The following is a 14,024-nucleotide window of genomic DNA, read 5'->3' on the forward strand; positions in this document are numbered from 1 at the left end:
GAAAGAAAGAAAAAGAAAGGAAGAAATAATAATATGTAGATAGAAAAAGGTTCTATTTAAACAGGCGGAAGAAAAAAAGGAGATTTTTTTGTATAAATAATTAAAAACAAATAAGACTAAACAAGGTTACGTGCTGTGTTCAGTTTTCCCTCATTAAGCCATGACTCTAATACACCGAAATGCAATCTGTTATAAACCTGTTGCCCAAACCCAAACATGCCCAGTGAAGTGATTAGAATGGAGGATTCAGGTAATATCACAGAGTGAGCACTGTCTTTGGCTGACGCTTAAACCTGTGTAATCCTTAAAAAAGCTTTATCTGGATTTAAATGCATGCAGGATGTCTGTGTCATTACCTCCTTGAGTTTTGTGCTGTTCAACAACAGGAGACTTTTTCGCCTTTAGACTCATTTATTTTTTTATTATGGGGAACAGCAAAAGTGGAGCGCTTTCCAAAGAAATTCTAGAAGAACTGCAACTCAACACCAAATTCACCCAAGAGGAACTGTGCACGTGGTATCAGTCCTTTCTCAAGGAATGTCCCACAGGAAGGATCTCCAAACAGCAATTTGAGGGCATTTATTCTAAATTCTTCCCAGACGCAGACCCCAAAGCCTATGCCCGCCATGTATTTAGAAGTTTTGATGCAAATAACGATGGCACGTTGGACTTTAAGGAATACATGATTGCCCTTCACATGACATCATCTGGCAAAACAAATCAAAAACTGGAGTGGGCTTTTTCCTTATATGATGTTGACGGTAACGGAACTATCAACAAACTAGAAGTTCTTGAAATAATTATGGTAAACTTTCAGTTTTTAACCAACCCAAATATCTTTTGAACAAACAACAAAAGCAAAAATTATCATGCAGAGGAGTTACCAAATCTTGGATGTCTTAGTAAAAAATGAATTGATAAAAGAAACCTCATAAAAACAATGAAAAATTAGCGCTAGCCATAAAATAACCATTCACGAAACGTATTTGTATCTCATCCCACAACTTGTTTGAAATGCCTTTATGTATGAATTAATTACTATAGCCTACCAAATTGAATTTGCAGTACAAGGTTAAAAGAACTAATGAAGGAGATAGGAGAAATATCTGGTTTCATTTTTCTTATAATCCTAATAGTCCCCGAACATAAAGCTCTCAGGATTCTCCAGAGATGGTCTAATTATTTTCTGACATTAATTGTAAATCAAGCTTATTATATGAGAGGACAAGACTGTAACATGCAAACAGTGCATTAATTAAGTGTTAACGTTTTGTATCTCTGCCCATTTCCCTATTTCGTTTATTATGCACTCATTGGATACTACGGGAAAAAAACATGCAGTTAATTGGAATTAGGATTAAATGTACCAAATTCTCTTTTATATGCATTTCTTTTCTGCGGTTGCTATATCCTTCAATAGCCTAAGGGGCAAATCCATACAGAATCATTTTATATGCTATCAAATGAAAACTTGATGCCTTTCTTTTCTATTATAGATTTGTAGTTATTAACTTAAATGTTAAAGATTTGTAGTCACTACCTTAAATGCTGGTTAGGAATTATTAAGGAGATTGCAATTTCTATTGTCTTATCCACCTGGGTCACTTACTGTCCTTCACCATAGATAAACAAAAGCTTAGTTCAGGCTTGAATACAGATGGGCAGATTTATCAAGGGTTGAATTCCGAAGTAATAGGAGTTTTTTTGAACTCCCATAACATCGAAATTCGGATTAAAAAAGACCAATCGAAATTCATCAAAAAATCGAAGGTTTTTTTTGGCCCAATAGGTCCGTTTTCAATGTAATTCGAATCGTACGAATCAAAGTAACAGTGCATCGAATTTGTTTTTTCAGAGTCCAACTCCAAATAGGTTTTAGGAGGTCCCTCAGGCTAAAATAGCAATTTGGCAGGTTTTGTGAATGGTCGAAGTAGAATTTTTAAAGAGACAGTACATGATAAATTTCAATATTCGAATTTGTTTCAAATTCAAATCGAATTTGGACTAGTCCCTAGTCAAAGTACACAAAAATTAGCTCGAAATTTGAATTTATTTAATTCAAATTTTCATTTCGACCTTTGATAAATCTACCCCATGCAACTGGTTCTGACAAGTGCCACCTTTGTCACCAGCTTAAAGGAGAAGGAAAAGCATATTTAATTGGGGGTGCAAAAAGTTAGTCACCCCAAAGTCATTATATATACCTACCTCACACGCCGGGCCGGTGCTTCTATCAGCAGAAAAATGCACTGGCCCAAGGTTCTTCGAGCGAGCACCACGGAGCAATCAGCTTTCTTCTTCTTTTATCTTCAAATTTCCCAGGGCAGACGCATGTGCATTAGAAAGAAATAGTCAACTTCTTTGCTAAAGTTTGGCGTTTCGCGCTACTGTGCATGCATTCCTGCAAAGAGAGAAGAAGCCTGAAGCAGATCGCTCTGTGGTGCTCACTGGAAGAACCTTGGGCCGGTGCAGTTTTCTGCTGATAGGAGCACCGGCCTGGGGTGTGAGGTATTTATATAGAATTATGGGGGTGCCTAACTTTTGGCACCCCCAAGTAAAGAGAGCCTTTCCTTCTCCTTCAAGGCAGTGTGGAACAGCCCCCTAATGGTGCCTGAAGCAATGGTTAGGGGGTTGTCTGAAATGCAATTATGAAAAGTTTTGGGGAGAATTCCTGTTTGCGCTCTTAGATATACCTGAAAACCCCATTTGAAGCCCATTTAAGGTCAGATTCTTTGCTGCATAGTTTTGGAACTATACTGATACAACAAAATTACATATCTCTATAACCTTGTAAAGAGCTAAGGGAGGCCTTGCTTGAATAGTGGACCTTAAAGGGGGTCTTCAACCAAATTGGTCTCAGTGGGATGTTGTATATCTGCCATGCACCATTTTGGTACCCATAAAGCCAGTAGCCAATACTTTGTCATGGGGTATTATGATGTTCTGTCAACTACTTTTAAGGGTGGCTCAGTGGTTAGTACTGATATAACCTGTGGGTTTGAGGGGGCTCAGTCAATTTAACATTTGATTAAAAGTACACTAGAGGCATGCACGCCCTAAGACAAACTACAAAAGTTGCGGTGGATACCAGACTTTTAAAGACTTGGAGGTCAGATCAGGTCACTAAAATTCAGAATTAGAATTTTAAGGTTGCAGTTATATTCCTCCAATACATTCATCATGCCTTCTCCCAACATCTTGTTCATTGTAAACCACATGTCAATTTATTCCAGTGGAATCCAATACTGCCTTGATCTCTAGAGACCTGTATATTTGATTGCGCACAAAGAAATCCAGTCCCAATATTTACTGACTGACTGTTGAGACTGTGGACTGAATAGGTTAGTTATGTGCTTGGAATGGGCAGTGATAGAAATGTGTTTTTTCTTCCTAGGCCATATTCAAAATGATAAATACTGAAGACCAGAAGCATCTACCAGAGGATGAAAATACACCAGAAAAGAGAACAAATAAAATATGGGATTTCTTTGGGAAGAAAGACAATGGTAAATTGAACCTGCTCTAGTGGTTATTAACGTTCTGCATGTAGGGAGGTGATAATGAGATTTGGGAGTCAGACGTATGAAACCTGCAGGTGCTGATTTAGCAAAAGTGTTAAATGAATGCTTCGATAAGCCATATTACTTTATCCCAAAGGGTCTTGAAAAATCATTCTTTAAAAGGAACAAATAGATCACATTTTGATAAAAGAGACTTATTCTACAGCTGTATTTATGCATATAGATGAGACCTGTCATATTGCCAGTAGGAGCTGCTGTACTGAGGCCTTTGGATAGTACAGTATGAGGGTAGTTTATTGTGTGTCTAGAGCAGGATTCCTCAACCTTTTTTACTTGTGAGCCACATTTAAGTGTAAAAAGAGTTGGAGAGCAACACAAGCATGAGAAAGTCCATGGGGCTCTATTTGGCACAACACCTGATGAATAGTGATGGGCGAATTTGCGCCGTTTCGCTTCGCCGAAAAATTCGCGAAATTCGCGAAACGGCGAAAAATTCGCGAAACGGTGCCGGCGTCTAGTTTTTGACGCCCGCCCGTTTTTCGATGCTGGCACCCGTTTTTGACGCCGGCGCCCGTTGTTGACGCCGGCGTCTGCTTTTTCGGAAAAAATTTTGCCGCCGGCGATTTTTTTTCGGCGAATTTTCGCGGGCGTTTCCCGAATTTATTCGCCTGCCGCGAATCGCACAAATTCGCCGCGAATTCGCGCCTGGCGAATAAATTCGCCCATCACTACTGATGAAACCAAAATTTGCCTCTAAGTCTGAAATTCAAAAATAAGCACCTGCTTTGAGGCTACTTGGAGCAACATCCAAGGGGTTGGTGAGCAACATGTTGCTCGCGAGCTACTGGTTGGGGATCAATGGTCTAGAGCATTATATATTTTTATTTATTCATATGGATGGGAGGTGCCATATTCCCTTAGACAATACAGTATGTGTATAGCCTATTGTGTGCCCAGAACATTCCTTCTCTGTATATATATCTATTTATAATACACAAAAGCCATGAATATCTTGTAAATGATATCCTTATAAACGGTGAGTTCTGATGTCATCAGTTATAAACGGTAAGTTCTGATGTCATTTCTGTCACATGACTCGCTGAAACTTGTGTATTATAATAAATAAAGTACCCCCAGTTGCAAAATATGAGGATATTAGAAGTTACCTCGGAGTTCCATGACCTGTATAAAAACACTCGGCCTTCGGCCTTGTGCTTTTATATGGTCATGAAACTCCTCGGTAACTTATAATATCCTTATATTTTACAAGAGGGGGTACTTTATTCACTATATAAATATGGGTGGGAGGTGCAATATTATTTTCCTTAGACAGTACAGTATAAGAGTATAGCTCATTGTGCTCCCAGAACATTCCTTCTCTGTATATTTGTATTTATAGCAGTGGATGGGACTTACCATAATATTTCCCTACAGTATGGGAGTATCTAGTTCAACAAATGCCTATATCTGTAGTGGAGATGATAGGAAAGTGAGCAGAAACCACTCCAAAATTTCCCTTTGTCTTTTCTATATATTATTTGGTAGTGCTACCAACCCCTAGCACTGTAGGAAGAAATTACATTTTAAGCCTTCAGTCTTATTTCACATCTCTACAGATGGCTGCTTTCAGAACCTAAAATTTATATGGTTAGAGGGACAGTATTGTAGTTACATAACCTTGGGCATCTGATCCACATAAGAAAATGGGCCAAGCAGTTGACTGATCTGAGTTCATTCCAGAGTCAGTTGAGGTTTATAAAATTGATGAGTATAAAATGTTCTTTTACATAGGAGCATTGATTAATTATCTCTTAATTCTAAATTAATTAACAACCACCCATAAATGCACAAAAATGGGAGATTTCCAAACATTAGATCTTCTGTGGTTTGTTTAGTATAGACTCACAAGATAATCAATACACACTGCATCTTATAGGGCTTACATATAGCAATGGTAGGACAATAATGCTGAAATTGACTCCATTTTTCCACCATTGTTGAATGTATTGCTGCCTTAAGTCTTGTTTAACTCAACAAAATTGTATCTGAAATTGTCGTGAGCTGCCCAATAATATTAATGAAAGTTGAAGACATCTCTCAAGACAATTGCAACCCCTATCGTTTGTGGGGGAAACAGTAATTTTATATGTGTCAACTGGTTAAGTGTGATGATGTTGACAAAGCTAATAATGTCTTAAAAGTCTGATTATGTTTTCAAGAGAGTTGGAAAAAGATGACTTAGACCTGTACCAAGCCTGCAATCCTCAAGGCCACAGTGTAGCAACTGTTAATACTGACAAAAAAAGGGGACTTCCTGTCAATACTCAAGATCTTGCCAATTTGACTTTTCCTTTAAGAAGCAATTCTATACATTACTTATTTGGTTCTGCCCTTTCTTCAGTCACCATTAACTGCAATAATCTAAAGTTCATAAAACTGTTCTATTCAGTCCATACAATTTCTGATGGGTTCCCTAAACTACTGGGTGTGAGCCCCAGTTTATTGCTATATCTCTTCCTTCTGTCCCTTCTGCTTCACAGTAAACTCCTACTCTCTTTCAGAACAACATCACATGCCGACATTATTCTTGAGTCTCCTACCTTCTCCCTTCAGGATACAGTTTCTGCTTCTAGTATTTGGTTCTTACACTACCTACTATCTTCCTTCCTCCAAGTCTAGTCTGATAAATTTAATTCCAAAGATTATGCCCATTTTATTAGTCATTTTTTGAGTAGGTAAAGTCAACACATGTGGTCTACAAACCTGAACACACAATTGAAAGTGAGGTCTATTACATATCCTCTCTACGTGATTTGTATCAGACTTTATATATTAAAATGGCTGGGTCTATCTTTATAGCATCACTTCTGTTTATTGCCTTTTGTAGATATTGTCTTTAGAAACTAACTTCGAACTCAATGATTGGTGGAATCATAACTATACCCTGCTTGTTTGTTTCTTTGGTCTCTTATTTTTAAAGAGTCAATTTTCCTCATTATAAAATGACTCCTCTCATTTTGTTGAATGACCTGTAAAGGAAGCTTTGTTCAGTTCTCCACTCATATAATACTCATACAATAACATTGTTTGTCTTCACCACAGATAAACTCACTGAGGGTGAATTCATCCAAGGCATCATGAACAACAAGGAAATTCTCCGCTTGATTCAGTTTGAGCCCCTGAAAGTAAAGGAAAAGCTAAAAGAGAAAAAGCATTAAATGAAGAGCACCAGCCAAAACCAATTTTCCTAAGACTGTTCAATCAGCAACATTACCTACTTACTATACCAGCAAGACCATCACAGATTCCAGTGTTATTTGAACTGATCTGAAATCCTTGTTGTCCTTAATCTTCATTAACACAATACATTTATGTTGTGCTCTCTGTATGATAATTAGGGCAACTAATAATCCTTAGATTATGGTTGAACCTTCTTACACTGTGAAGGTCATAGACTATAATCTCATTTCATTAACTCCAGCTCTCTGTGCATTTAATACTTAAATATCTGGAGAATGTGGATTACTAAAGAATAAATATTATTCCAGCTATCAACTTTAGTAAATATACAGACACGTCTCGCAACATTTGCATATAATAATTCACTATAACGAATGGTACAAAAACGACACGGTCCGAGATCTCTGCTCCGCTGGGAATAGTCACAAGGATATTAACTTAAAATCGCTCCTACATTGTTTAACCAGAAAAATAACAGATATTTTATACGAAACAAAAAGTAAATATAAATGCAAAAATAAATCATAATAATAATAAAAAAAAGTACAGGTATGGGATCCATTATCCAGAAACCCGTTATCCAGAAAGCTCCAAATTACAGAGGTCATCTCCCATAGACTCCATTATAATCAAATAATCCAAAATCTTTAAAATCATTTCCTTTTTCTCTGTAATAATTAAACTGTACCTTGTACTTGATCCAAACTAAGATATAATTAATCCTTATTGGAAGCAAAACCAGCCTATTTGGGGTTATTTAATGTTTACATGGTTTTTTAATAGACTTCAGACATGAAGATCCAAATTACGGAAAGACCCCTTATCCAGAAACCTCAAAGTCCTGAGCATTCTGAATAACAGATCCCATACCTATTTAAGAAATATACATTAATCATGTTTTAAAACATACATTACATAATAAACAGTAGTATATCAATATACATCACCCTTTTGCTTATGGTGCTGACGTCTTCTAATTTTTGTTAAGTTCTCTTGAGCTCAGACCCAACCCAAATACTCTGAGAAACCTGGAATTGTATTGTTATTTTCTTTTCTTTATTTACTCTGATTTTTGAACTGAAGTTTACAAAAGAAAATTTCTTGTACTAAAAGTAAATAAGAAATATATATATATACAATCCCCTTACTGAGTCCCCACTGTTAGTGAATTCTCCACAGGCAAATCTCAGAGGAAAATATGAAAGATTTGCAGGGATGATAATGGGAGATAAAGAACATGCTTGTGTTTTCTCTGCTTTTAGTGTGACTGGATTATTTAAAGAAACCAATTAAAGTGAGAATTGTTTTAAAAAAGAGATTTTTTTCCTTTTAGCTTTTGAAGGGTTTTATTTTGTTCATTTCAGTATCTCATGCTGTTCTTTCCCAGTCTGTGACCCTTTAATCTTACTTTAACATTATAATCTTCTGGTCTATGAATGGCAGCCCAGACACCCTATCAGTGCCAGGCCAGCCGGGTGCTGTAGGCAACCGGACCTGCCACTTTGGCCCCAGCCGCAGCAGTGTGCAACCAAGTACGCGCATGCGTAACAGTGCGCAACCGGGGACGCCCATGCGTAACACACATACAACACCTTATAAAACTTTCTAGTTCCATTTTTGTTTGCAGACTTATTAACTGAGCATTTGACTGATACAGGCAGACCATATACTGTAAATGCAACAGGCTGTGCCACCCAAAATGTAACATTTCTTTTTCTCTTCTCAGATCTCTCCTACTATGTAATGCCCAATTGTACTCTTTCATCTGCCGCTATAGCTAACACTTTTTGAAGAAGAAATAACCCTGCACATGGAGTTTGATCAAGGCCCAAGATCTGTGTGTGCTGGTTTAATTATGGAATATTTATCAACAAGCATCGACCAGATACTTCTGAGCACCAATGACTTGGTGTGCAGCTGTCAACTCATGATCTAGTTGTATTTGGAAGGCAGGGTGTTTGAGGTTTGGGTTATAGCCGTAGTTGGTTGGGGGCCCTATGTATCTCATAAGCAGATTACACACATTGTAAAATTGGTGTAACCAGACATTCAGTAGTACTTACAAGATTACTGTATCTAGGACAAAAAAATAGTTTTAACCCAAAATCTCACCTTAATTGACCTTTAAGCTAGGTTTCAGGTATGTATACAGAAAGGCCTTCAGGCTGAACCCCCTCCTTTCCCAGTGGTGCAGACCCACATTTTGGGACCCACTGAAATATAGTGATTTCTCTCCAGTGAAGAACCTTGAAGGAAAACATATAATTCTGTCCCAGAATTATTGTTTTGTAAATGCAAAGGGGTGAAGTTGTAGCCATAGCCATGTGTATGAATCTTCAAACAATTGCTTTTTCATTTAAATTGCAGTAGGAAAAAATGTCGGTAAATGGGTCTGTAAATGTCTCAAATGTGGTTGCCGACACTAAAAATTTTCTTTTCAAAATATAAATCTACATTAAAATTTACCTTACCGTTGATCATTTTTTGCTGATAGTTCAGTAATTGTTACTTAAAGTTCCTAAACCTGAATGTTTTGCCAACCTGACTGTCCCTTCTCAACATGTCAGAGTTTCTAATTAAAGGGGTTGTTCACCTTTGAGATTACTTTTAGTATGATGTAGAGAGTGATATTTGCAATTGGTTTTAATTTTTTATTAGTTAAGGTTTTTGAGTTATTTAGCTTTTTATTCAGCAGCTCTTTAATTTGCATGTTAGGCAATCTGGTAGCTAGGGTACAAATTACCCTAGCAACCATGCATTGATTTGCATAAGAGACTGGGATATGAATGGGAGTAGGCCTGAATATAAAGATGAGTAATAAAAAATAGCAATAACAATACATTTGTAGCCTTACAGAGCATTTGTTTTTAGATGGGGTCAGTGACGCCCATTTGAAAGCTGCAAAGAGTCTGAAGAAAAAGACAAATAATTATAAAACTATAAAAAAATAAATAATGAAAACCAATTGAAAAGTTGCTTACAATCAACATACTAAAAGTTACCTTTAACCGACTACTACTACACAAATATGGCAGCCCCCGCATGGAGGAACATGGGGGGTAAGAAAGTTAATGCAAAAGCATCAGGCGAATATTTTTATGGCAAAATTATAAATAGTATTCAATCAGGGGCGATCCTGGCCCCTCTGCCACCTGAGGCAGCAGCAGTTGCTGCTGCCCCCCCTCCCCCGGAAATTCGCTCTTAAAGTACCAGAAGCAGCATTTTCGCTGCCCCTGGTACCTAGTGGGGCGCTGCCGCCTGAGGCGACAGCCTCAACTTGCCTCATTGGCGAAGCACCCCTTTATTCAATGATAATGTTATGATGGATATAAAAAAGATTCTTTTCTGGTGTCAGTATCTCTTTAATATCTCAGTATTTCACTTTGATCTGGTAGAGTAAAGTGACATATCCCTTTATATCGATTATTTATATATATATATATATATATATATATATATATATATATATATATATATATATATATATAATTTTCAATATTAAATGGGGTACATTTTGAAGATGGTTGTTTTTGTTTCTTAATTGAAAGCCTTATATAAGAATAAACTCTGTGCCCTTCAATAACATGCCTGGAATCTATAAAATCGACACAACTTAAAGCCTACATACAGTATCCTTACGCATGGGCCTGCCTACTTAAAATAGGCTACATATCGCTAACTTTCTAAGCAGACGTAATCCATGGCTGCTGTATTAACCTTAATCCACTGGTCTCCAAGGTTTCGAGGATAATGAACAGTTGTGCAACTTTGAGCCAAACGCAATGTTCCTCGAGAGTCCAATTAGGTTCAGCTTTTAGATCAATACATTAAACTTTAAAGAGGTTTAGTTTTTATGCAATGAAGCTGGATTTCTGTCTCATATTCCACAGAGAAGTCAACTGCTCCCCCAACAAATATAAGGAGAGGAAAGCTAAAACAAATCAGGTCAGAGATGTTCTATTAGGCATTGTGGAGACCTCTGATTGGTTTATACCATATGAATAACTAATAGGACGAATGTCCACTGGCAAGAAACCACCTTGTTGAAACATTAGAATATGTTGTAAGATCTGTGATGTCAGATTTCAGGCCACCATTGGAAGTTCAACTGTAGATAAGGCATCCGTTGGTTTATATTAAGGTTGCAGAGATAGGAAAGCATTGTCTATCAGTAGAGATGTCGCGAACTGTTCGCCGGCGAACTTGTTCGCGCGAACATCGGGTGTTCGCGCTCGCCGGAAGTTCGCGAACGTCGCGCGACGTTCGCCATTTTGGGTTCGCCATTGTTGGCGCTTTTTTTTTGCCCTCTCACCCCAGACCAGCAGGTACATGGCAGCCAATCAGGAAGCTCTCCCCTGGACCAACTCCCCTTCCCTATAAAAACCGAAGCCCTGCAGCGTTTTTTCACTCTGCCTGTGTGTGCTGAAGAGATAGTGTAGGGAGAGAGCTGCTGCCTGTTAGTGATTTCAGGGACAGTTGAAAGTTTGCTGGCTAGTAATCGTTTTGATACTGCTCTGTTATTGGAGGGACAGAAGTCTGCAGGGGTTTGAGGGACATTTAAGCTTAGGTAGCTTTGCTGGCTAGTAATCTACCTTCTACTGCAGTGCTCTGTATGTAGCTGCAGTGGGCAGCTGTCCTGCTTCTGATCTCATCTGCTGACTGCTGCAATAACAGTAGTCCTTGTAAGGACTGCTTTTATTTATTTTTTTGTTGTTTTACTACTACTACTACTACTACTACTATAAGAGCCCAGTGCTATTAGTCTAGCAGTGTTGGGGAGTGGGACTGGTGTGCTAATCTGCTGCTCCTAGTAGTTCAGCAGCACCAACTTTAATTTTTTTTTTTAATATTCATTTTTTTTTATTTTACTTTTTTTATTTTACTACCGCTGTAGTAGTGTATAAGTTGACCTTTTAGGCATTATTTGCCCTGTAGGCATTATTTGCACACTGTTTTCTTCAACCCGCCATCGAGCTGTGTGACCTTGTTCACATTCTGTCTAAATATCCATAATATTACCGTCTCCAGAAAAAACACCGGAGTCACTTTTTTCAAGCAGCCATAATATATTTTACGTAATCCGTATCCACCGCTGTAGTAGTGTATACGTTGGCCTTGTAGGCATTATTTGCACACTGTTTCTTCAACCCGCCATCGAGCTGTGTGACCTTGTTCCCATTCTGTCTAAATATCCATAATATTACCGTCTCCAGAAAAAACACCGGAGTCACTTTTTTCAAGCAGCATTCATATATTTTACGTAATCCGTATCCACCGCTGTAGTAGTGTATACGTTGGCCTTGTAGGCATTATTTGCACACTGTTTTCTTCAACCCGCCATCGAGCTGTGTGACCTTGTTCACATTCTGTCTAAATATCCATAATATTACCGTCTCCAGAAAAAACACCAAACAATGCCTACAAGGTCAACGTATGGCAGTTGTTTAAAGAGAACAGTAGATTACTAGCCAGCAAAGCTACCTAAGATAAAATGTCCCTCAAATCCCTGCAGACTTCTGTCCCTCCAATACAGAGCAGTATCAAGCAGATTACTAGCCAGCAAACTTACTATCATCTGTCCCTGAAATCACTAACAGCTCTCCCCCTACACTATCTCTTCCAAGCACACACAGGCAGATTTTTCAGATACATTTTTGCCCTTGATCCCCCTCTGGCATGCCACTGTCCAGGTCGTTGCACCCTTTAAACAACTTTAAAATCATTTTTCTGGCCAGAAATGTCTTTTCTAGATGTTAAAGTTCACCTTCCCATTGAAGTCTATGGGGTTCGCGAACCGTTCGCGAACCGCTCGCGTTTTTGCGCAAGTTCGCGAATATGTTCGCGAACTTTTTTTCCGACGTTCGCTACATCCCTATCTATCAGCCATACAGCCATTGTTCCATCAATACCTAGAGCAAGCTATTTGTGTAAAACTAGTTTAAGACTGATACCACTGCTACTTCACTCAGCCCCCTTAGTACAAGATTTGAAGTGGCGTATAATGTAATATGCTTAAGGCCAAGCATCTAAACCAACAGCAGGGAAAAGTGGGGATCGCTACTTTTAAGGCAGAGGTGGCAGACGTGCTGGCAATGGTATTGGAAGAATATGGAGGGGGGCAGTTAAAGGCTGTCTTAAAACTAGAAGTGCACCAGGGCAGTCACCCACATCAGCCAACCAGCTCTTTGCATTTATTTTCTGACCTGAAGTAGTTGCAGGGATTTTTGACCAGGCCGACTGATCTCACCCCAGTAAGATGTCGGCACCTTTATCCGCATATGAAAATTTTGGTTCTGCTATTGGAGCAGCTTCATGTTCATAGAAATATAAATGATGAGACAGAGGACACAAAGCAAAAGAGACACTAGAGGGCAGCAAGGAGAAAAGCATATTTCCAGCTGATTCTGTAACGTTAAAGGACAACTAAAGCTAAACTAAAAAATCAGGCTAGAAATGTTACACATTATGTTTTGGACTTCTGTATCAGCCCAAGGCAACCACAACCCTTTAGCAGTGAAGATCTGTGTCTCCAGAATTGCCCCAGTAACTCCCCATCTTCTTTTCTGCTGATTCACTGCACATGCTCTGTGCTGCTGTCACTTACTGACCTTAGGGATCCACTCACAATATACAGTACACATAGAATAGAAATGTCACAATATAAGGCTGATTAGTAATTAATACAGATAATGACTACATGGCAGCACAGAGACCAGTGCAATTAGCATCAGAATTTAATAATCAATTTTGTAGTATGAGCTTATATTACAGGCCAAGCTTATTTTCTGCTTGATAATTTTTGACGACCCCTAAGCTTAGCTTCTCAACAGCTGCTCAGAGCCCACTGAGCATGTGAGTGTCACAAATACTTTCCAAGAAGGTGACCCCCTGTGACAAGTTTGAAGTCCTGGATCATTGCTGCTATTGAGAAACTCGAACTTTAGGCTGATGCAAAAAGTTCAGTATGTAAAATATGTCATTTTTAGCCAAATTCATTCACTAATAAATTGCCTTGCAGCTTATCTTTATAACTATTGATTGATAAAGGGCACAGTAAGTAAGGATTATGGAGCTGCCTCAATGCCCTCATGATATGCATCAGGACAGGTGCCCAAGACAGGATTAAGGAGAAGGGGTACACCCACAGAAAAAGGGCTGGAGAATAACCGGGATGCTATATATTAATGCACATTGCACTGATGTTCAGCTGCACATTGTTTTTATTCTGCCTCTGTGTTTATTTAATCAATACTGCCTGGTTAA

The 14,024-nt window shown here is 38.4% G+C and overlaps 1 protein-coding gene across 1 annotated transcript; it reads left to right on the forward strand.

The window, feature by feature from the left end:
- The first annotated feature begins 295 nt into the window (after positions 1-295).
- Positions 296-7,357, forward strand: rcvrn.1.L (recoverin, gene 1 L homeolog). Its single transcript, XM_018235491.2, has 3 exons — positions 296-805; positions 3,395-3,506; positions 6,624-7,357. The coding sequence occupies exons 1-3, from the start codon at positions 425-427 to the stop codon at positions 6,737-6,739; spliced, it is 609 nt and encodes a 202-aa protein (XP_018090980.1). The 5' UTR covers positions 296-424; the 3' UTR covers positions 6,740-7,357.
- Positions 7,358-14,024: the final 6,667 nt, after the last annotated feature.

This window comes from Xenopus laevis, chromosome 9_10L (genome assembly GCF_017654675.1).
Source record: "Xenopus laevis strain J_2021 chromosome 9_10L, Xenopus_laevis_v10.1, whole genome shotgun sequence".
NCBI classification, from domain to species: Eukaryota; Metazoa; Chordata; class Amphibia; order Anura; family Pipidae; genus Xenopus; species Xenopus laevis.